Raw genomic sequence first — 24,890 nt, 5'->3', positions numbered from 1 at the left:
AGCAACATTATTGCAATAGCCAAAAGGCAGAAATGACCCAAGTGGCCATTGGTGGATGAATGGATAAGCAGAAAGTGGTACATACATTTCAGTACAAAAAATAGTAATAATGAAGCAGTGCTGTGCAGCCATTACAGTTGCTAACAAGAACTGTCAATGACATAAAAAACCACGCTAACATTTTGTTAGACCAAAAAAACAAGATATAGATTATACGTGGTAGACTGCAGCTATGTAAAGCTAAATATGTCCACATCTGCATATATGTCTTTAGGCAGGTAAAAGAGTGAAGGGAAATATACAAATGTCAGCAGTGGCTATGTCTCAAATGGTGGGCTTCTTTTCATCTCCAGTCTTCACATATTCCAGATTTTATGCAATGAGCATATATTACTCTGATAATGGGGTGGAGAGAAACAGTAAGCATAAAACCAAACCACAAACAATGCAAAGGAAAATGAATATTTATTCAAACTCCAGACTGGGGAGGGGTCTGTGTGTTTAACAGGAAAAGACACAGAAAAAAACTGTCACACAGGAAAAGATAAATATGTTTGATTACTTTAAAAGGTGAAACCCATAACCAAAATTTAAAGGCAAATTAACACAAGTGGAAATACAAATGCCCAACTATCGCACAAAGAGAACCATGATCAAGGTCACTAACAAGCGAAGAATTTTAAGCTTTTTGTTTGTTTCTTTGTTTGAGTCTCGCTCCGTCACCCAGGCTGGAGTGTAGTGGCGCGATCTTGGCTCACTACAAGCCCCGCCTCCCGGGTTCATGCCATTCTCCTGTCTCAGCCTCCTGAGTAGCTGGGACTACAGGTGCCCGCTACCACACCCAGCTAATTTTTGTATTTTTAGTAGAGACGGGATTTCACCATGTTGGCCAGGCTGGTCTTGAACTCCTGACCTCATGATCCACCCGCCTCGGCCTCCCAAAGTGCTGGGATTACAGGCGTGAGCCACCGTACCCGGCCAGAATTCAAAGTTAAAACAGGTTACCACTTTCACCTGTTACCATCAGGCTGCTTATTTTTATGTTTTTTATTTGTATGCATGTTTACTTTATGTTTCAGTTTACCACCCCCTAAGGCAGCAAGAGAGCAGGAAGAGAAGCAAAATAGAGATGTTTTTGACAACTTGGCACTGACAGACTATCCTAAGGGAATAATCTGAAATACATAAAAACATTTTATTCACAAAATTGGTCATCACAGCATTATTTACAATACTGAAAATCTGGAAATAGCCTAAATTTCTAACAATTGAAAGAAGGTTAAGTAAATTATAAGACTACGCAATAAAATATATTACCAGCAATATAAAGTATCTTTGTGAAAATCTGTAATAACCACACATAATACTTAGTAAAAAAAGAACATAAATTGCATGATAAAGAACACAATATGACCACAACAATGCAAAAAATTCACACCCCCAAAAAAGACAAGATACTATCTGGCGATTTTGCAGTAAAATACTCATGTATTTGTGCTATATTTCTAATTTTTCCATAACTGACACATCAATTTTATAATTAGGAAAAAATACCTTTTTAAAGTAAAGCGAACACAAGATTCTTTAGCAATGTTCATTCCATCCCACAATAGTCTAGAGAGTCACAAAAACCTCAGCCTCCTTCAGGAGAGGGGGGGAGCTTGGTAGTGAAAAATGGTCATGAATGAATGGGTGAAGAGAGGGAGGGGACAACCTAGTAGGAGGGAGGTAAGGATAGGCAAGGGAAAGGTGGGGACCAGTAGTCATACTGGTCAGCCAAGGAAAGGGGCATTGTGGAGTCAGGGAAGACTCTGACTGCTCAACAGAGGTCTGTCTAGACCCAGTAGTAGGCACTGACGGTGTTATCAAAGGACAGGATCAAAGAGAGATTTTAGGAAGACACATGGATTATTTTAGGGACAGGGGAGGAGAGAGGAGGGGTGGGTAAACTACTTGGAAAGAAAGGGAGAAGGACTGAGAAGATGGCAATGGGAGTGGGGAAGAAGGGGCTGATTGTATTTGTCACCTCACTACCAAACATACTTTGCTCATCTCCAGATAAGTCTTTGTAGGTTAAATGCAGGGCAAAGAAACAGCTCATAAGAGGAAGCTGCCAACATCCAACAAACTCAGTTCAAATCCACAGAAAATCTAGGAGTCTCCAAAGAAAATCACAGTCTCACTGTGTCGCCAAGGCTGGAGTACAGTGGCACGATCTTCGTTCACTGCAACCTCCGTCTCCCAGTTCAAGCGATTCTCGTGCCTTGGCCTCCTGAGAAGCTGGAATTACAGGTATGTGCCACCACACCTGGCTAACTTTTGTATTTTTAGTAGAGACGGGGTTTCACCATGTTAGCCAGGCTGGTCTTGAACTCCTGACCTCAAGTGATCCACCCGTCTCGGCCTCCCAAAGTGCTGGGATTACAGGTGTGAGCCACCACGCCCGGCCTCTAACGCACTGGGTTTTAACAAGCCCCTCAGGTAGTTCTGATGTTCCCTTGTGTTTGTGAGCCACTGAATGAGGGTCATTCAAAATGTCTAGAATCACTAGTTCTGCTGTCAGCTAAACCATATGAAAGAACCCCTGCTCAACTGAAATAAGAGATTTCTACAAATAAAGTGACTGGAGGACCACTAATAAGTCATGTCCAGCTTAGTGGGGTTGGGGAAAGGTTATATGAAGCAACAAAGATATGGTTTCTCTAAGCCAAGTCAAGGTAAAGAACCGTGGAGTAGGCGATAAAGCCAAATGCACTGAACTATGTCATAAGGAATTTACAGGCTGTATTGTAAAAGTCACAGTGAACATGATGACAGCAACAACGAGGATGAAGGACAGCGAAGAAGAAGCTGAAGGAAACCATCGACCAAAGAAAGCCGAGGCTCAAAAGAGAGACGAGCTTCAGGATCAGGACATGAACAGGGCCCTTCAGTCACAGAGAAATCGTTGTTGCCAGAACAGTCAGTTAACTTAACTGCTTAAAAGATCACCATGCTACTATATATACCTCTATTGTAGGATAATTAATTTTAAAAATCTGTCTAAAATTTACTGATTTTAATATAATATCTTGTCATTTTTGGTAACAATTAATACACTGCAGTAACTTAATGTACTTTGCTGTATTTTGTTTCACAAACATTTACCTTGAAACACTGGAGACTTTGTAAAGAGAAAATTACTAAAAATTACTCCTTCACTACAGGACATTAGATATTTAATAATTATTTAGAAAGCTGCTGACACTTCTGATGACTACTGATAACTGGTAAGATTCAACATGTTATAAATATGAGTTGTAAATATTCCATCCCTTTTGAGATTATATACACTAAGCTTTTTACTACCACTGGCCTTTCTGGATACTTTCATATTTAAAGAATACAGAACCACATTCTGGGAGATTGACAATGACCTAATGTTACACTAATGAAGTCTTCACAGTCCTCAAAATAATTTAGAATTTAATGTTTCAATAAGCAATTAAAATGGAATATTTTGTGCCTCCTGAATAAACACGTCTGCAACCAACCATCCCTAAAGAAGGATACTAATATATTTTGAGTGATTCAATCCATCCATGGATATAGTTACATCTTTAAATGTTTTCCAGTGTGAACAACAGTCTTTTAATAGATGGCCATTGAGTTCAAGGGTCATATTATTTGTTAACAAATTATTATTTGGGCCAGAAAGTATCTGAAAAAAGTTTAACCAAATTTCGTACACAACTCATATCTCTAGTTTATTGAGCATTATTTATTATTTGATGTAAAAAGTCTACATTAATTACTTCATACATATTTTATCTTGAGATTTTGAAATCCCATGGTCTTAGAAACAAAAATAAAAGATAGACTTTAAGACACCAGCTTCTGGTATTTTTTTTAACTTTAGATTTGAAAAAGAAACATGGATTACATGTTAACATAATATTTTGAATATATAGGGCTACATAAGATACATTATTAAATTATAAACAAAATAATCAGGAATTTAGTGTGGTGCCTAGTTTGATATATGGTTACTTTTTGAAATGCGCTAAATTCCACAAATAATGAAAGTATTCTTTGTGTATAATGTTATGTTTGGTTATTATGTATGGTCTTCGTATCCGAAGGTATGACATAATTTGTGTTTGTTTGCTTTGTATTAGTAAACAAGCTGTAACTGTTTTAGAAAGAGGGAAATTTTTTAAAAACTGGTCCAATTACCAATTATAAATTAATAAAGACTAAACGAAAAGGGTTGGCTCTTACATATTCTCAGGCCAAATTGTTGATGTATGTTTGGATTAACTAGCCCTCAGGCTGCTTCCAATATTATGGATAATCACAAAACAACCAGCTCTAACTCCTCCTCTCACCAGCTGGAAGGGAGCACATTACATTTGCCATCCACGGTTGGCAAACCTCAAGGCATCAACAACTGGAAAAGATCTCCACCTTGGGAATCATTATACATATTATGATCCTGCAATGGGTCAGAATCCACAAAATACAGTTCCCCTGCATGGATGTCAGAAAAGTTAGCCAGAAATTCATCAGGATTGAAGCCAACCCACACAGTATACCTATAGTCTATGGTGCGTATGGAATAGCCCATGATCTTTATATCTTTTAAACTCGGCTTGTCAGAATTCCACTGAGGGAAATCTGCAGGCCGAGGATACTGGCTATAGGCAATCAGTTCACGGGGATTACCAGGGAGGTATGGATCCTCTTCCAAGTCACGGAATCGAAAATGCTTCAGAAGGTTCTTGCCTTCTCTGCACAGCTCAACATGAAATGAAGGAACGGGGCAGCGAGGTGGAACCTGCAGTCCTGCAAGTCCAGCCAGCGTGGGAAAAAGAGACACAAGTTCCACAAGGTCCATGGATTGCCTGCCTGAAACAGGAAGCAACAGAGCAGAATAGGTTACATTATAAAAGCCTGACATGGCCAGGCAGGATCAGTAAAGGAACCTGTCTGGGCTCCATGTTTTCTTTTTTTAATTTACAACATTTATATTTAACAACAGACGTTTAGAAACACCACCTCAGTACCTCGCCCTGCATTAATTACTCTCATCCAATCAAATAGCAGGACGCAAAATTAGAGTCCCACCAGCCTGTTGGCACTTTTTAAAACAACCTGAATTTTGGAACCACCAATGTAATAACTGACTCAGACAAGGATCATCAATTAAGGCTAAAACCACTAGGTAAAAAAGTCTGTTGAGGAACGGGATATTCTGAGTCCCACAGGATCACCCCACACATTACCCCCTTCTGGATGTCTGCATTAGAGTTATATTTTCATTTTATTATGGTCAAATACACACACCATAACATTTACCATCGTAACAACTTTTTAGTGTACAGTTCAGTGGAATTAAGTACATTTACACTGTTGTGCCATCATTACCACCATCCATCTCCAGAACTCCTCTTAATTTACACAACTGAAATTCTGTCCCCATTAAATAACAACTCCCCTTTCTCCATCTTCACCCAGCAACTGGAAACCACCATTCTACTTTCTATGTCTATGAACTGGACTACTCTAGATACCTCATAGGAGTGGGATCATACAGTATTTGTCCTTTTGTGACTGGCTTATTTCACTTAGCATAATGTCCTCAAGGTTCATCCATGATGTAGCATGTGTCAGTTTCCTTCCTTTTTAAGGCTGAATAACATTCCATTGTATGGCCAGACCATATTTTGTCTATTCTTCTGTCAATAGACATCTCAGTTGCTTCCACTTTCTGGTTGCTGTGAATAGTGCTGCTATGAACATTAATGTACAACCTTTGATTGAAATTGAATACCTGTTTTCAGCTCTGTGGATATATACCTAGGAGTGGAACTTCTGGGCCATAGAGTAATTCTATGTTTAACTCTGAGGATCCACCAAATTATTTTCCACAGTGGCTGTACCATTTTACATTCTTACCAGCAATGCATAAGTGTTCCAATTTCTCCATATAATCACTAAGTCTTAATACTTGTTTCATTTTTTTGTTTGTTTGTTGAGACGGATTCTAGCTGTCTCCAGGATGGAGTTCAGTGGCGCAATCTTGGCTCACTGCAACCTCCACCTCCTAGGTTCAAGCGATTCTCCTGCCTCAGCCTCCCGAGTAGCTGGAATTACAGGCATGTGCCACCACACCCAGCTAATTTTTGTATTTTTAGTAGAGATCGGGTTTCACCTTGTTGGCCAGGACGGTCTTGATCTCCTGACCTCGTGATCCACCCACCTTGGCCTCCCAAAGTGCTGGGATTACAGGCGTGAGTCACCACACCCGACCTTTCACAGCTTTTTGTTGTTGCTGTTTTTTATTAATAGCCATCCTAGTGGGTATGAAGTAGTATTTCATTGTGGTTCACCCATATTTAAAGTCTAAATATTGTACTTTATATTGATTCCTGTTAAAATTGATCTTGGATTTGCACTATCATTCTGGCCCTTCTGGATCTTTAAGATAGTGCTTTATCATGCTTGATTTCATTTTCTAGACACTTGATTTGTAAGTAAAATAAAAAGAAAACAAGTAAAGAAAGTCGAAAAGCATACCTTTACAATGGCAAGATCTGGCTGATGCCTAGCTCTTCAACCGAGTGATCAAACTTGCAATACTAGTAACATTGGCCATGAAGTGCACCCCCCCACCCCCAAATGTGACACAATGAGAGAATACAATAGCCCATGTAGCACACATGTCAAGAATGTTACCCTGAATGTAGTCATGTGGAAACAATCAGACAAATCCAGGCTGTGGGACACTGTATAGGACAACTCGCCTGGATACTTATAAAAAGATGAGGTCAGGGAGATAATGGGGTCAGAACATGTAAGGCCACTGTGACGACTTTTACTCAGATCAAGAAGGGTACATAAGAGCCTCCTGTGCCGGGCTGTGACATGACTTGACTTGGGTTTTAGTGAGATCACTGTGGCTGCTCTGAGGAGGAAAACCTCCAAGGGATCCAGGACACAAGCAAGGAGACCATTTAGCAAGCTGTTGCAGTACTTCAGCACAAGATAGCAGCAGTCTGGTCCAAGGCAGTGGCAGGGGGAGTGGTGGGAAGTGGTACACAGAGTCTGAATGGAGTGTGACAGGCTTGCTCATAGACTGAATACTGCATATGGAGTAAGAGAAAAACAGGGGTTGAGATTATTCCATGATTTTGTGGCATGAGTGACTATTTTCATTTCTTGAGGACAAGAAGAGTGTTGAAGGAAAAGCTGAAGACGAAAGATGTGAAGTCCAGCTTTGGATACGTTAGGCTGGCTAAGTGGGAAAGACTGTTGGAAACAAAAGCCCGAAGTTCAGGGAAAAGACACAACTAGAGATAAAATTTGGAAATAAACTGAAAGGCAGTGCAGTTACATCCATTTCTAAATTGCTGAACACTTCCTAACAAAAGTTTCAGAAAAAATTCTCAACCAATCAGAAGACCTTTCCCAGCAAACAAAGGGCTAAAGTCATGCCTTGAAACTCTTTAACCTTTCTATCAATGACATGAAAGAAGACAGGACATGCAGTGCACAAAAGTCAAATGTGCAAAAATAAAATTGGGTAGTATAAAGCAAACTCGGAAAGATCCAGAAAGGCCAGAATGATGGTCCAGAACCAGACAAATTTAAACAGGAATCAACATACAATACAAGATTTAGATGTTAAGGATGGATTAAATGCTTAAGTCCAGAAAGGGGGCAATCTGGTTTAGCATAGTTCATAGAAGAGGTACTCCAAAAACAGCGAACATCATACGCCAGTTCAGAGACAGTATACAACCTGTCTCTGAAATGCACTGGGCAGACTGAGTCAGGATAGAACTCACAAGAACCCACACAGGTTGCCCACACATCCAGGAGGGGTATCTGGTCCAAATGGTATTCTGGAAGTGCCTTCTAAAACTGAAACATTTTGGAAGACAGAGACCAGGACAACCACAGGTCTAAACACTACCTTGTGACGAATGGTTGAAGGACTGGGGATTTCAGCCTAGAGAAGAGAAGGTATTGGTGGAGGGATAGGGTGGGAGGCATCACTGCTGTTTTCAAAGTTTTGAAGGACTGGTACATGGAAGTCAAAGTAAACTTGCCCTTCACTGCTGGGGAGGACAGAGTAGAATCACCTGGTAGATTTTATAGATCTAGTGGTTCACTAGATTGATGAGCTGTCAAAATGGAAAATGTACCCCCCACAAAGAAGGCTGAGTCCCTACCAAAAGGGTGCACTGAGGGAAAGGATTCTACTCATCTATTACGGGGGCAGCCCCTTCCTCTAAGCTCTGGAGCAGGCTCTTATAGACTGTACCACAGCCCTCCTCATCTTGGGGATACACCTGTTCCTTTGTCCATCACCACCCCACAAGGCTCCTTGTGGACAGGGCCCATACTTGTCAGTTCTGGTTCTGTCACTCTTTCCCTGCCCAGAGTATGGGAGATGCTCAGGAAGCATGTGCTGACCACAAAATGTTGAGAAGAAATTCCAACACAAGGCAGGAAGCAGGGTCTGTGTAACCTCCAAAGCCTATGATTCAATAAAGTGGTTCACATATAAACTAAAGGTGATCTTACTGTCAAGCAATATCATTTCAGCATATTTTATACCTGGTTCCATCAACTCTGAGGCGGAATCAAAAGGGTCAAGGTAAGGGAAAAGCTTCTCGCCTGCCTCCGGAAGTGAAGCCGTCCTTCCAGGAACATAGAACATCAGGGGAACATGGGTAGCAACATCAAAATTGCTGTATTTGGCCCATTCTCCATGTTCACCTAGAGCCCACCCTAGTTCATAAAAAGCACAGAATGACAGAAAATGAATAATCATCATACCACAGCTTGTTTAGTTTAGATACCATTTCATTTCCTGTTGTAAAAACCAGAGAAAGTAGAAACTCATCACCTAGAAGAAAAATATTCACTTGGAATTACCACAGAAAGGGTGATTTCAACTGAATGCTGCTGTACTCAAAATCAGTTATTTGTCCTCATGAGGAAACCTTTAAAAAAGAAAAAATAATGAAATTTCCAAACTCAAATATCTTAACAAACTACTAGCAACATATACCTAACGTAGGGCTCTGTGGTGGTTCCCACACATGCATTCCTCCCCTGCTAAGACACGCTCCTTCTTGACAGAGTGGGAACCCTGAAAGCTGTAGTGTCACCACTGCCCTGTCCTGTACCTACCTATCTTTTGACTCGTTTCCTCCAAGCTCAGGTTTTCAGTTTTGGGTGTGTGCCACCCAAATTCGAGCCGTGGAACTGCAGCACAATCATCAAATTCAAAAAAGGCAAGGACATCTTGCTCAGATTTTAAGATATACCATAGATGGAGTAAACTAAAACCTTTGATTCCAGATCCTTAACCCTGATTAAAAACAACACAACCCTTCATGCCTATTTAAAACATCCCTTGCAAAAGATGGTTTGAATATTCCAAGTTGGACATGCCCACTCTTTTTAAGTTACAGCACCCTTTTTGATACAAAAAACGGGCATGACAGAAATTGTATAGTGAGTAGTGTTATAAAAATAACCAAACACACCAAAAGCTGCCACAGGTAAATTTGAGAAAGTGCTGAAATACACCACACAGCATGAGACCTTGCTGGCTCTGTCTAATAGATGTTGCTGGGGCTGCAAATGGTGTCCCAGCCTTCCAGGACCTGCGGTCTCCAGAACAGGGCTGAAACCTGTTCTGCGTTGACACTGCTCTCCTAAGAAGATCCCAAGTTGAGAGGAGCCTCTTACCCACTCATCTATAATCAAAGCAGACTTGATGCCCATCAGAGTTGCCCAATGATTCTGGTGAGCCCTTCCTCCCTCTGGCTGTCAGTACTGGGGAGCATGGTGGGGACTTTCAGATAGCTCGGTGGAGCGCAGAAAGAGAGGGAGTTCCCCCTGACTCCTGCCCCAGTCAGTCAGCCCTGTGGGCCGAGGGGTAGCCCCACTGCTCAACCTCTCCACTCTCTTGGGAAGGACAAGGCAGCCTTGACCCACGAGGGCTGATGAATGTGTAGGTTATCGGCAGGCTCCTAGGCCACCAGCTTGGAGATCACGTTGTCCCTTTTAGATTCAGTGTGGCGGGAATCTAAAAGGTCAAGGATGGAGAAGCCTGCAGGATGGCAAAGTGAGGGACCCCGGCAGTGGGACCTCAGGAATCCATCCCCAGAACTCTGACTGGGGTGCCCGTGGAGGCTCTGAAGGTACAGCAGTCAGGCGCTCTGTGGCATTCTGAATACTGGCACGCAGCCTTTGGCCTCTGCCAGCTTTTGTGAGCTGCCCTGCACCAGGCAGAGGTCGCCCCCAGGCCTGGCACAGGGTCTGACACATGGCACATGCTATAGAAATAACTGTGGACTGCCTGACTGCAAGATCGCATTGAACGTCTGGTGCCGGGCCTCAGCCTGTGCTGCTGCAGCCAGGAGCGAATACAGGGAAGTCTGGCTAAGGAGAATGCATGCCTGTGTGGGCCCCAAGGATCCATCCTGAGATCAGGAGGAACAAGAGCCCAGTGACCTTGACAGGCAGCTCAGGAGGTTTCTGGCTCCTGCTCCAGAGGCCCAAGATGAGGACGTGGCAACACAGGGAGGCCCAGGGAATGATGAGCTCAGGGACACCTGTTAAAGTGCACTTTCCCATGCCCAGACCTGCAAGTTCCTGAGACCAGTTGCAGAAACCAGCATGTTTTACTAGCTCCCAGGCGGTTCTGATGGAGGATGTCCCAGGAGGGTACTCTTAGATGGGCTATTTGTAATCTACAGCAGCTGCCTCACAACAAAGAGTGTGTTCATGGAGAAAAGGAAACTGGGCACTGAGGCGTCAGAAGCAGATGGCAGATCATCAGGAATATGTGAAAAATTATGGCACCTCCATATATAATATTACAGACCTTTCTAAGGGAAAAAGCAGGCTTCTGAGAAATGAGCCAGAGATTGTCTCTGATATTGTTAAGTGTACAAAACCAGGGAACATTAACAGTACACACAGAACAAGCAATCACATCTTGTGACATACATGTTACAAACATACACATGTATATCCCTTTGTGCATATGTGCACAACTGATGGCTGGCAGATGGATCCCGAATCCATTGGCACCTGTTAGCCCTGAGCAGGTGGGAGAAAAGGGCAGGATGTTCTGGCCCTGACTTATATGCTCTGTATCCTTTTTTCTCTTTACGATAAGCACAGGTTATGATTTACTATTATCCTATTTCATATTTGATGATATGAATTATTTTTCTTTTTCTAAGTATATCAGTATTATGGTTATACTTCAAAAGAGGCAATACTTTTCAGAGATAGTGATCAGAAAACAGAACCATCTGGGATTTGCTTCAAAACAATTCGGAGATGGGGGAGTGGGTGAGTGGGAAATGGGGGGAGCTGCTGTTTTATTCCCTGCTCTTGGAATGTTGACGAATTAAAAAAATGATTTTAAAAAGATAGTTTCATTTTTGGAAAAGTAGGAACCAGCCTTAAACGAGATAAAGACTTGAAAAGCCCAGGCTCTCAGCAGAGAAGACAGCGGGGATAGGGGTGGGAGGGCTGGAGCCAGGCCTGAAGAGCTTGCTGGGCTCTGCCAGGATTGTTCTGGATCCTCTCCACCCAAACTAAAAGACCTCCAACCCTCCAGGTTAAAAATGGGGGTTACAAGAGCTCTGCCACACAAATGGAGGGTTCCTGCTGCATTCACCAAGAAAAAAAAAAAAAGTTGCTACAAGACCCTAAGCATCTAAGATAGAGGTCTCAGGACTAACAAGTTGATCATAAAAATACCCCAGGATTCCAGACTCAAGGCACCACTGGTTCACAAAAGAGAACAAACCCATGTTTATGTCAATGGCAATTTTGCAACGCATGTTTCACAGGAAAGTTCAGATGTTTTGACTCACCAGGGAATTTCAAAATGCTTACCATGATCCGAGGTAAATGCAACAATGGTGCTGTTGGCCAGCTGAAGATCGTCCAAAGCACTCAAGAGGTGGCCAACCTGTGTATCCAAATATGACACAGAGGCGAAGTAGCTCTGGCGGATTTTCCGCTGCAAATTAAAAAACATAATAATGAGAGTGACTGCAATTTAAATTGCCATGGCATACAGAGATAATGCTTGCCTGAGTATCTCTCCCAATCCCAACCCCTTAGTTGATGCCCTTAATGATTTACTCAGCCAAAATGTAACACTGCTTTTCCTACCGTCTGCATCGCTTCACCCACAGAGTCACAGCAAAATCTGTAGGTCTACAAATAAGATACATTTCTAAGCAAATCAGATTTCACTTTAGGGCACAGATCACAGTGGATGAATGTGTCACCTACTGCTCCTTTCTGTCTCCCTCACATATTCTGATGGGTTCCAAGAGATGAACATGTACACAGAAACTGATCCTACAGTCCCTTGAAACACAGGCCCACACATGCTCTGATAAAGGACACAAAGATACAATTCAGTTCTGTTAATTTCCTGTGGCTGCCATAACAAAATATCACAAACTGGGTGGCTTAAAACAACAGATATGTATCGTCTCCTAGCTCTGGAGGCTAGGAGTCCAAGATCAAGGTGTTGGAAGGGCCATTCTCTCCCTGAAGGCTCTAAGTAGAAGAATCTTGTCTCTCCCTAGCTGCTGATGGTGGCTGTCAGTCCCTGGCATCCCTCAGTTTGCAGCTGCATCACTGTGTCTCCATCTTCATGTGTTCTTCCCGTCTATCTCTCTCCCCTCTTCTTAAAGGACACCAATCATATTGGATCAGGAGCCCACCTTACTCCAATATGATCTGATCTTAACTAATTACATCTGCAATAAACCTATTTCCAAATATGGTTACATTCTGCAGTACTGGGGGGTTAGGACTTCAACAGCTCTTTTCAGGGAAAAAAATTCATAACTTAACACATAACAACAACCCTGACTGAGCCTTTCCCTCTGATCACTTTCTAATCCAACAGCAGATTACAACTGCATATTTTCATGGACCATGGCCGTTACATGGAGCTCATTTCTAACAAACTGTCGGCAGGCAGAAGAGTGAGGGAGAGACCAGAGAGCAGCACGTCCTTCATAGTCCCTGAACCCAAGAGGGACTTTGGGAACAGCCAGATCATGCCCTGAAGTAAATGAGCCACTGGCCCCTCCTGGGCTCTCATCCCCAGCCTGGTTCACAAATGCTAAGAACAAAGATTAATCCTCCACCCCGAAGAGGGGTGAGAAGAAAGCCATGACTTCTCAGACCAGTCCCTGACTTATCAGCTGGACCCACCAGCTTCTTCTTATCACTGCCAGGGTGAGGACAATCATAAGATTCACCCGTTCTCACTTGCGGTCAAGAGAAAAGATATACATCCAATCTTCTAGCAGGATTATGTTGAACCCTGGCCTACTTATACTTTCTGGTAGATGAAGTATTCAGCCTGAAACGTGTGGAACTTTGGTCCTCCTGGGGAAGAAAGACACCTGTCAGGATGGCTGTGTCCTATACAAAAGTATTCCCTCCTTCCTATGCTAGCCCCTGGATGTAAGGCAATAAGCAGACAAGGTCCTCAACCTTGATGAACCACCCCATCCAGTGAGGACACAATCATGGAGACAAGAAAATGTTTAATTATCAGTGAGGTCTGCCGGGTCTGTCCTGCAGACCCTGGCCTATGGATGAAATGAGTACTCAGACACAGGTATGCAGTGTAAGAGCAGCTAGCTCTAGTGGTGCCTGCCTAGCTCTAGTGGCAAGAGAGCAGCCCCGACAAGCTGGAGCTGCTTGCTTTTACTCAGTGCAGGCACAATGCCAAAAACCTGGCCCCAATCTGTAGGTAATTAACATTTATTGTTCCCCTTCCAGGGAAACTCACATGCACAGATGATCAAAGGTCAGCTCCTGGTCAACATAAGTAAACAAGCCTGTTTAAGATAAATTCCCCCACACTCCCTTGTACCTACTCCTTGCCCTCTGCCTCAGGGTTATAGAATAGCTGCCTTCAGCTATTCTCCCCTGGGGCTCTGCAGACCCTTCTGACCTTTCAGAAGGTTTGTGTCCTTTCCCTATAGTTTTTCCCACCACTCTGACCGATCCCCCACAGAGGCCCAGGGGTGACACAGGGTAATAAGCCCTCAAATCTGCCTGGAAGATTCCGGGAAGGCTTCACAGAGGAGTTAGAATGTGACAAGAAGCGCCTGCAGTCAGACAAATGGGGCTCGGATGCTCCAAGCAGGGGCTGCAGGACACAGAACAGTATGGAGTTGTGACAGAGTAGGTTGTGTGTGGGGCCAATGAAAGGCTCATGTGACTGGAGAATCAAATGGGAGGGCAGAGGGGTGACTGGAAAGTTAGGTCTGGGCCAGATAATATGGACCTGGTGGGTCTATCTAGGGAGTGGAGACCCAAAGTTCTAGGCCAATGGAGTCACTGAGGTCTTTCAAGGCGAGAAATTGACATGATCTGGGCTGCAAGTTATTAACAGTCATGTTGCAACAGGACACAGACACAGATTCCAGAGGCTTTAGACAAAATGGTACTAGGCCACTGCTGGGTACATAAGAGGTGCTCACCACACTTGCTGAATGAACAAAACAAAGCAAGGACCACTAAAGTGGTCCAGAACAATGTGATGAAGGATCCAGAGGACCATGTGGATGTGAGAGGAATTTAAGGGCATCAAGTAGACATGGGGGCAGGGAGCAGAGCAGGAGGAGGTGTTGAGGAACCCCAGGGTGACTCCAGGTTTCACATTCAGCTGGTGGCATAATTCGCTGGCATGTGGGGGCAGGCGGCACAAGAGGAGGAGGAGGAGGAAGGAGTTCCAGAAGGGGTGGAGCTGGCCAACAGTGAGAAAGTGACACGGAGCTCAAGGAAGGTCAGGACCCACACACATGGATTTTATTGGCCACGAAGGTTAGTGCTGAGGTGAAAGTTTAGTGGGTTGGGGAGGTGGAAGCCTGCGTAGAGGACAGAGAAGAACAAACGGACAGTGAGGCCACAGACATAGCCAGAACAGCCCAGTGTGCAGTCGTTCTGCCTTGGAGGTCAGGGGAGGGAGTGGAAAGCAGAAACAGGCAGGGGCAAGGGGGCTGGCACTTTTGCAGCTGAGAGGGATGAGAGTGGATGGAGAGGCCGCAGGGAAGGTGGGTGAGAAGGAAGACCTTTGCTCTTTTTGCTTGCAGACGTGGGAAGCAGGCACAGTGGTGGGGAGTCGAGGGAAGAGGCCTTGAGCCCAGAACATGCAAACACAAAATTCCAGATTTCAGTGATGGAGATTATTAATAGAGCCCATTCAACAAGTACACACTAGGTGGCATCTGATCCTCTGAATGGCACATTAAAGACTCCAAGACTCAGAAGGGTTAATTAACTTCCCCAGAGTCACACAGTTGATAAGGGGCACAGCCAGAATGCGTACCCACATACACCCCATCCGATCCCCTACCTCTGCCTATCCACCAGCCTCCATTTCTACAAGAGGAAAGGTGCCGTCCACTGAGAAATGGGGCACAGGGGTGGCAAAGGCCTGGAGGGGAGCAGTGAAGGGGAGTAGGGAAGAGGTCATACAAACAGAGCAGCTGCAGAGGACAAGTGAGGTGAGCTGAGAACTTGCCTGGGCTGCTGGGGCTGGAGGCGGGGTATCTGAGGGCCTCCTGCTTCGTGGGGGCATGGATTTTCTCCAGCAGCTTTCAGGACTTGGACTGGAGAGCAGAGGGTGTGGTTGGACTGTCTGACGATAAGGGTATTGCAGGAGGGGCAAGGATAAATGGACAAGTATGGTGAGCCAAGCGGCTGGGAAGAACAGTAGTCACCTACCACCAGGCCTTAGCTATTTAGGAAAGCAACAAAGCCAACAGGCCCTGGACGCAAGGGGAAGATAGAAATGCATATTCTGGTGATCCCCGTGAGGTGGAGCAAGGGAGGTGCTAGGAGAAGAGGTTGTGGTCAGTGTGGTGACTCAGAAGCAGCAGGCAACAAACTCCTGAGTGTGGCCCCTGAGGTCACTGGCTCATGTGGAGCTGAGTTAGAGGGCTGGAGCTGAAGAGAGCCCAGAGCTGAGAGTCTCAAGAGTGCAGTGAGATGGGCGTGGATGCGGACATCCAAAGCTGCAAGAGGACAGTGAACAGGCCCGAGTTCAAGCGGAATACAGGGCTGGGACCAGCACGTGCATGCATCAGGGAGGCCCTCTGAGTCATGCTGTCCACTATGTCTAAGGAGGGGACTAACAGAACTTGAAGGAGACTGCTCCGTGCAGCCGAAACGGTCCTAGATACTTCTACATGCTCTCTTTGATTCTTGCTGAAAATCTCTAAAGTAGGTGTTATTATGGAAAAACTTTACCTACCTTGTTTCAGTTTTATAGAGAAGAAAACTCAGGGAGGCTCAGGGAGGTAACATGACTTGACAGAGGTTAGGCAGCTGGTATGGGGTAGAACATGAATTCGAACCCACACTGCTGGGAACCAACAGATCCAACCATGGGGCTTTGGAGTTACAGTCCCTGGGGATGAATCGGCTCCACCTAGCACTAATTTTGTGCTGTCAGACAAGTCAGCACACCTCTCATGCCTTGAGTTTCCTCACCTAGACAACAGAGAGCAGGTACCTCACTAAGTCCCCATGAGGACTAAAGGCAATACCATACATGAATCAGCGCCCTTCCTGGCACACAGTCCGTTTTGAAGGGTCGTTTTAAGTGACCATCACTAATAAAGCATCCAGGTGCAGCCTCAGGGCCAGTTCAAGCCACTTCATCATCAGTAGCCCAGAAACACAAAATTAGAAAAAAAAAAGATGGATGCATTGCTTTCCAAACTCTCAGTGAAACCAGAATCAAACGGATTTGAGGAATGCACACCTCTTACCACCCAAACTCTTGTTGTGCAATCTCAGGGGCCAAGTAAGTTTGGATAGCAAGGGGTATCTGTATGCGGTGGTTTTATTGTGTTTGTTTTAAAGAATATACTACAGCAGAGGCTCTCAAACTTCTGATGAATCAGAATCACCTGGTGTGCTTTTTTTTTTTTTTTAAGGAAATGTTGGTTGTCAGGTCAGGTTCCACCTCCAGCTTCCAACTGTGTAAATTTGAGTGGGCCAAGACTTTGCATTCCCAACAAGCCCTCCCAGAAATTCTAAGGCAGGTAGTCCAGGATGCATACTTTGAAAACACTGCCATGTTCCATTCACTATAGCTTGCCTGCCACAGCATTCATGTGGTAAGAGAAGGGCAGGGTTCTGTGTGGAATATTCCAGAAAGAGCATTAGTCAATGTGTATTCTGCTCTCCAGGGAGAAAGGGTGATTGATGAGTCAGTGTGAGGATTCTAATTGTGTGGTTGCTCTGCCCCTAAATCATGGCAAAGGAATGCCAGACATCACAACTGTATGGCACTGGCCATGATGGTGTCCCAGTTCCCTCTGCACCAAGGTCCTGCTCACCAAGCCACCCCCTGAGAGTGACAGCTAGCCAGGGTGGGCTTTTCCCACAAAGGGAACCTGCAAGTACCAGCAAACCAAGCATTCTGGGCTTCTCGGGAGTTGCTCATCACTCTACAATTAATGAGCTATCACCTAAATTAAACAGTATCCCCCTTGGTTAGGAATGGTCACCCATGCTGCTTCCCCACCCGTGTCCACACGCAACAAGTCACCAACTCTCTGGATATTCCCTTCTTTAGAAGGTAAGACACTGGTTGGGAGAGTCCTGATCCACGCAACACTGCCTGTGTCCTAAATACCTATAGGACACCTCCACCCCAGCTCTTTGCCCAATAACTAACACAAAGAAAGCTCTTAATAAGACATTATAGATGGAGTTGTGTCTACTGAGAAGAGTGGTTTCACCTATGACACTATGTCATCAGTGTCCAATACATCCCCCAACTATGTCCTTGATACCTGAAAGTCCACAGGAATTGGGCCATATGGCACACTGATGTTTAAGGCTTGGACATCTTCCCGTTGCCTGATGTCCATCCAGGGGTTGTACGCCACAGGGGGTAGGCCATCAGGGACCTCGGAATCGGGGGCCAAGGTGATGTTCTCCAAAGGATACAACTTCTGAAATTCCTTGGGGAAAAACACAAAGCCACAAAGTTGTCACTCTTTTAGCAAAAGCACAAGGTTGTGGCTCTATTAGTATCTATGCTGCCTTTTCTCTAAGCCTGTGATGAATTTACATGGTGGCTCACTAGCATTTCCCATGTGCTCGTCCCTGACCTGAAAGTCCAGCCTTAAGTTACTCTCATGAGATGCCAATGGCAATGAAACCATACGACTTCTGTTTCCTACAAACTGAGCAGCAACAGCTCTCTTCCTTCATACAAACAGATGCCCTTCTGTTCCTGTCCCCACCTCCTGCCTGGCTAGAAAGTGTCGCGAGGTGTTGGGTTCCCAATATCACCCTCAGGTTCAGTAATTCACTAGGGGAACTCATAGGATTCAGCATTTAGTCTCACTCACAGCTATGATTTATTATAGTGAAACACACTCAGCAAAGAGAAAAGGCACATGAGGCAAAGTCTAGAGGAAACTAGGCACAAGCTTCAAGTCCTCTTCCAGGGAAGTCACATAGGATACACTTACTTCTCCCAGCAATAAGTTGTGTGATAATACATGTGAAATGCTGCTAACTAGGCAAGCTCATTAAAGCCTCATTATCCAGTTTTTATCTGGGGCTGGTCAGGTAGGCATTGTCTGTCTGAAACATACCAAAATGCCAAACTCCCAGGAAAAAAAAAAAAAAAAAAACCAGGGGTTCATCATCAACCACAATGTTTGTCTAAACAGTTTAAGCATAGTAAGTCAATTCTGGGAGTAGTGGGAACACTTTGGAAATCAAAGTTCCCAGATGCCAGCCAAGGGCTAGACTTATAAGCAGGCCTTTCAAAGAATCACAGCCAGGTCAGCTTTGTTAACTGTTGTCTGCAAAGAGGCAGGAGAGGTGAACCTCACAGCCTTCTTCTTCTATCAAGGGGGCTGACAGCTCCTATTAGGAAGGCAAGGTCCCCTGGGCCAGTCAAAGCAAGATACCTACAGCATCAAAGAGCATACCGCTGGTCTCTACTCTCATTACACGTGGGGGGCATTCTCTGCAAAGTCAAAAGGATGGGATACTCAGGCCCTCATAAAACATGATAGGGAAAAATGGGAAAGGATTCTAAAACAGAAAAGACTACATGCTCTAAATGACATACAAGCAAGTACAGGATTTGAGGTTCCAAGAAGCAATGCAGTGCTTTGTGTTTACACGATCTAACCTGACAGGCTCAGGGGAAACAGGCAGTTTTTAAAGAGGGCTTCACATTCCCTGGGGCTGTTCTGCAAGGGCCATCCCTTATTACAGGCCTTGGCAGCCAGCTCTGATTCACTTCTCTGTGGTGATCTCGCCACCAACCCAACATGTGCTTGGTATGTTCAAGGAAAGGAAATCAAAACCTCCAGTGGAGGGAAGTGGAAAGCCAAGCATTTCTTACAAGACTCTTACATGTTCTTGGCCTTGGCCTCTAAATCCCATCTTCACTCCACTGAGGACACTAGTGCCCATCAGGCATCCATGATGCCTGGGGATGGCAGGATGTGGCCACCTTCCCTGTGCAAATCCCTCCCTCAACAAACAACACAGCTGCGGTGGCTGTGCTGGATCAGCCTTCAACCAGCTCTTCACCTTGGGGTATCTGAAGGGGATGTGTGGCTTATGATACCCAACGGCCAGGAAGAAAGGACTGGCTGACGTTTTCATCTTTTCCAACAACTGTATGGCTTGCTCAGTGCTCTGTTTGTCAGGCAAGGTGCCCTCGGGCACATCCACCACATCCACAGGGCAAAGCAGGTTGGCATGGAGTTCTCCGTCTGGCCCTCGACATGTCTTTCAAAACAAAATATATAACATCAGCTTTTTAAGTGCAAGAAATGGAAGCCATGAAGGCTACACACACAGATTTAATGTTCACATAATCAGCTCTTCATGTGTTATTCAGACTGAACAGAGACATCAGAAGTAGAATTAAAACAGAAAAGTGTTTCTTGTTTTCCAGGCAGGGGCCAGAAATCCACTAGCACTTAGTTTCTTGCTACTAATACTCTTTCTCCATATCATAACTAATTAAAAGAAACCCCAGTAGACTATTAAAAAAAATCCATCTCTAATTCAACAATAAAAAAATGCCAATTAAAAATGGGCAAAGGATTTGGATAGACATTTCTCCAAAGATGATATACAAATGGCCAACTGAACATGGAAATGTGGTTAACATCATTAGTCATTACAGAAATGTAAATCAAAACCACTTTACACCCAATAGGGTGGTTATAATTTTTTAAGATGGAAAATAACACGTGTTGATGAGGATGCAGAAAAATTAGAACCCTCTCACATTGCTGGTGGGAATGTAAAATAGTGCAGTCACTTTGAAAACCAGTCTGGCAATTCCTCAAACAGTTAAACATAGTTATTATACTGAAGAAAATTAAAAATATATACCCATAAGAACACTTGTACAAAAATGTCAAAGGCAGCACTATTTCTAATAGTCAAAAGTAGAAACAACCAAATATCCATCAAGTGATGAATTGATAAACAAAATGTGGTACAACAGACAATTATGTGGCCATAAAAAGGAATGAAAGGCTGGGTGCAGTGGCTCACACCTCTAGTCCCAACACTTTAGGAGGTGAGTGGATTGCCTGAGGTCAGGAGTTCGAGACCAGCCTGGCCAACATGGTGAAACCCCGTCTCTACTAAAAATACAAACATTAGCTGGGTGTCGTGGCGGGCACCTGTAATCCCAGCTCTCGGAAGGCTGAGGCAGGAGAATCATCGCTTGAACCTGGGAGGTGGAGGTTGCAGTGAGCTGAGATAGCGCCATTGCACTCCAGCCTGGGTGACAAGCATGAAACTCTGTCTCAAAAAAAAAAGAGGAATGAAGTACCAATTTATACTGTTATGTGGTTGAACCTCAAAAACATTATTCTAAGTGAAAGAAGCCAGAAACAAATGGCTACATAGTGTATGACTCTATTTATACCAAATGGACAAAATACGCAAATCCATGGAGACCAAAAATAGTTCAGTTGTTGTCCCAGGCTGGGTGCTGAGACAGAATGAGGAACAACTGGTAATGGGTACATGGTTTCTTTTGAGAGTGATAAAATGGTCTAAGATCGATTTGGTGTAGCTGCACAACTCTGTGAGTATACTAAAAACCATTAAATTATATACTTTAAAAGAGTTTTATGGTATATGAACTCTATTTTAATTAAAAAATTAAAAAGAAAAAAAAAACATTTCAAATTACAAAGACAGGTTAAGGCTTGTAAATGACAGGGTCCCAGTCAACTTGATAAGGTGACAGTCCATGGAATTTCCAGATCTTCAGCTACACTAGGCACAGAATGAAACCTCCTGCTTTATTTCCCAAAGTAGACATGTTGGCCGTGAGACCAAAGTTAGTTTTGACCATGATTTGTATATCACAAAGACCAAGGGGCTGTGTCAGCTGCTGTTCCATCTCAAAGAGTGTTGCTGCCTTTTCACAGCCCTGCCTTGCTCACCCCACCCTTGGGCAGGACAGCCCAGCACCTGCCTCAGACCACTTGTTCATCATCTATACATACACAATTTGCAGCACTCGAGGGAGATTTGGTATTGTCAGACCTGCCACTTTGAGAAGAAATGGGTAGGGGGGGCAGTTAGGGCAGGGACCTGGCCTTCATAAGTGAGGCCACTAAAAAGGAGCAAGATGGCTTCAGGGAATTAAGATGGGACCTTCTCTATTCAAACCACAAGCCAAAGGCCAGAGCTCACAGTTTTCACTGTATTCTGAAATGGAAAGCTGTCAGGAATTTAGAACAATACCTTCCACCTCACCTCCAAACCCTCACCCTTCCCAACGTGTTCACTAAAACCTCAGAGGTACATTTCATTTCTCAGTTCCCCAGTTGCTTTTCTCAGTTTCTTTAAATGTGGGTTTTAGTTTCATTTATATATTTGGGTTTCCTCTAAACCAAGATTTTCTTTGTAGGTTACTTTTTTTCATAATGCTCTAAAAATCTAAAACTCCTATCAGATGTCTCAGCTGCTGAACATACACATTAGGTCTGAGACAGATACACGGCATTCCTTTCTCCCATTCTGGGCTAAGGCTCCTGGAGCTCAGCCTCTTTTCTCCCTCCCATGTCTCAGCATCTCCTACAACTCTCAGTCTCATCCAGAGTGAGCATTGGGGAGCTATTCAATGATTCTGATATGTTAGAGCCCAAGGTTTTAGAACAAGTAGCACCCACCAGCTTCTAGAATGAAGCCACTGCTGCTGTCGGGCCTAATGCTGAACTTACTTCTGTCAGGACATTATCACAAATGAAACCCACAACTTTGTGGTATATAACCGGCTTCACAGAACATGCAGTATACCCAGTAGTTTATGTGACAAAGGAAAAAGTGGTTCCTTTTCAGAAATGTCCCTTTCACAGCCTTACCTTAGTGTTTTCATACTTCTCAGAGGAAGGATGATAAGGTGGAAAAGACCAGCTATATGGAGAATCATCGGTATGGTTAGAAGTTATCCCTTGGAAAAAAAAAAAAAAAAGTTGTTAAAACATGACGAGTCTTTCAACACCCCACTCCCCATAACTAAAACTCTGTAAACAAAAGGGCAAGTGGAACCTCCCTTCTTTGGGGCTGTTTCCTCATCTATAAAAGTCCCCTCTAAAGCCAAACTCTCTAGTTTCTATTTGAGAACTGAGCATCTGACTTCCTGGTCCCCAAGCCCTAATGATTTGCGACAGGCTCTGTGGAAGGGACCCACAAGGACAAGAACAGTCAGCTCCTTAGAGCCCATGCTGAAACCTCTCTCACCCTATGAAGGAGGCAGCAGAGGCATCAGCACCACCAGGGAGTCGATGGGGGCAGGAGAGGGAGGCTCAGGGAAGGTATGTGCCTTACCCGATGCTAACCAGATATTAGATAAGGCAGCCAGGACTCAAAACCATATTTTAGAACTCCAAGTTCAAGTGCTCATTCATGAAACAGAAATCCACCCTTAAGCTTAGTAGTTGATAGTTTATTTGGGAAGACAATCCAGTAGTACTGGGAACCAAGGAAGGACTGCCAGTTTTCAAAAGCATCGAAGTGCCAAGTGGGGGATCCTCCAAGCACAGAGGTTATTGTGAGTCAGGTGAGGACTGGCAGGGAGGACTTCTAGAAGCCAGTAAGGCCTGTGAGGGATCTGAAGGGAAGTGCTGCCTATAGTGGTTAGCCAGGAGTGGAGGGGATCACAGGCAGAACCTCGCGAGAAAGCATCAGCAGCAGTCACACAGTGGGACTCCAATAGGGAGCACCAGAAGAGAAAGAGGGCAGTGGGTGGAGGACCTATGAACACAGCAAGCACTGTGGAAAGAGCACACAGGAGGCCAACAACCACAGGTCCAAATCCGGATGCTGCCTCTTAGCATCCGTGCAACCTCTGGCAAGCTACTTGACTCCCATGAGCCTCCATGTCTTCCTTGGGAAATGATGATGATGATAAAAACCCACCTCGCTTGCTGTTGGGAGGATTAAAGGAGTGGCCAGCTTGGTAAATGGTACATACCTGGCACTCAGTGGTGGCTACTGTCATCTTGAAGCAGGCCCAATGCTAACAGAAAACGGTCTTGAGAACAAAGACTCAGCTGAAAAATGTGTGCCCACAAGGGCTGCAGGAAAAGGTTTGGCCTGATGCCAAAATCGAATCACCAGGAGGGAGGAAGTCAAGCAACATCACTCAGTCCTTGCCTGGCTTCCCCTCCCAAAGCACCATCTCCACCCTCTGCTATGTTTCCTCCTCTCTCCAAAACCATCACTTCCCTGCAGCTGCATTCAGACAAGGGGTGTGGTAATGAGAGAAACAAACTGCAGAAAGTTCTCCTGACACTGGGCTTTTGGCTGTGCAATATGATTCGTGACAGGCTCACCTCTGAAACTGGCCTGACTTAGTAGAGCTGAATGTTACTCTCAACCTGGGCTGACCAGCCTGACCAGCTGGGTTCCTGCAGAAGGCTGCCAAGCCTGCCAGTGTAACCACTGAGCAAAGGGAAAGAGACTGAAAACATTCAAGTTGTCATTCCCAAATGATAAGCATTATTGTCCCTATGGTGCTCTTGTCTTCCAATACTTTTTTCTCCATTTTTCTCAAATACTCATGCATTACTTCTATAAATAAAAAGTTTTAAAGTTTGTTTGCTTTTCACTATCCCCATATTGGCATTAAAGACAGCCAGTTTATCAGGCAGCATTTGAGGTAAGGAATGTCCATCTCTGGCACCCTATAGATCCTGGGTACCAGATTATACTCATCTTTCCGACTTAATTTCCAGAGTGGGCAGCAGCCCCCACCTAAGCACAGCCCCCTCACTGGGCAATAAGTCAGCAACAGCAACACTGGCCACATGGGAGGCCCTCCGGTGTCCTTACCCCACCCCTAGATTTACTGACAGGTACCCTGCAGGGAGGAGGGTGGGGCCCCGAGCTGGACTCCACCCAACATTGCCACCTCTCCAGCCTGTGTCCTCCCTACCAAGGAGCTGAAGGACCCAACAGCACACCCTCAGTGGTTTCTGAAAGGAAGCAAAGCTCTTTCTACCCTTTTTCACTTTGGGTGAGAACATGTAGCTGGGCTGACAAGTTGGTTTTTTAGAAAGGAAGCACTGAGTAGCGAGGCACTCGCCCAGCCAGAAGAGCGCTCTGCAAAGACAGCCCCACCCCCCGGAGGGGATTTCTGGATTCAGATACCACAAACCAAGAGAACCCAGACTCTGGACATGGAGCAGTACCAGGGTGAAAGACTTTTCCCACCGACATGGTCACATAGCCATTCTCCTTGAAGTACTGGGGGATGGTGGAGAAGTTTCCAGCGTGCACCCTCCAGTAGGAGTTGAAGTCGT

The 24,890-nt window shown here is 44.6% G+C and overlaps 1 protein-coding gene across 3 annotated transcripts in view; it reads right to left on the bottom strand.

Moving 5' to 3' along the window:
• Positions 1-446: 446 nt before the first annotated feature.
• The window catches only part of IDS (iduronate 2-sulfatase), a 28,953-nt gene continuing 4,509 nt past the window's right edge, over positions 447-24,890 (bottom strand). Inside the window, exons 1-7 of one of the 3 annotated variants that reach the window (XM_026451929.1) lie at positions 23,561-24,715; positions 22,449-22,537; positions 19,639-19,839; positions 17,871-18,041; positions 11,917-12,043; positions 8,605-8,778; positions 447-4,887 (exon numbers count right to left, since the gene is read on the bottom strand). In XM_026451929.1, the coding sequence (XP_026307714.1) occupies positions 4,415-4,887; positions 8,605-8,778; positions 11,917-12,043; positions 17,871-18,041; positions 19,639-19,713 (1,020 nt within the window). In that variant the 5' untranslated portion in view covers positions 19,714-19,839; positions 22,449-22,537; positions 23,561-24,715 and the 3' untranslated portion in view covers positions 447-4,414. Of the gene's footprint in view, positions 4,888-8,604; positions 8,779-11,916; positions 12,044-17,870; positions 18,042-19,638; positions 19,840-22,448; positions 22,538-23,560; positions 24,716-24,779 lie in introns of those variants that run through there. The other 2 variants (XM_026451930.2, XM_026451928.1) reach the window with 2 other exon arrangements.

Source organism: Piliocolobus tephrosceles, chromosome 12 (assembly GCF_002776525.5).
Source record: "Piliocolobus tephrosceles isolate RC106 chromosome 12, ASM277652v3, whole genome shotgun sequence".
Lineage (NCBI taxonomy): Eukaryota > Metazoa > Chordata > Mammalia > Primates > Cercopithecidae > Piliocolobus > Piliocolobus tephrosceles.
The sequence above is the reverse complement of the archived record's forward strand: the minus strand, read 5'-3'. Positions and strand labels throughout refer to the sequence as shown.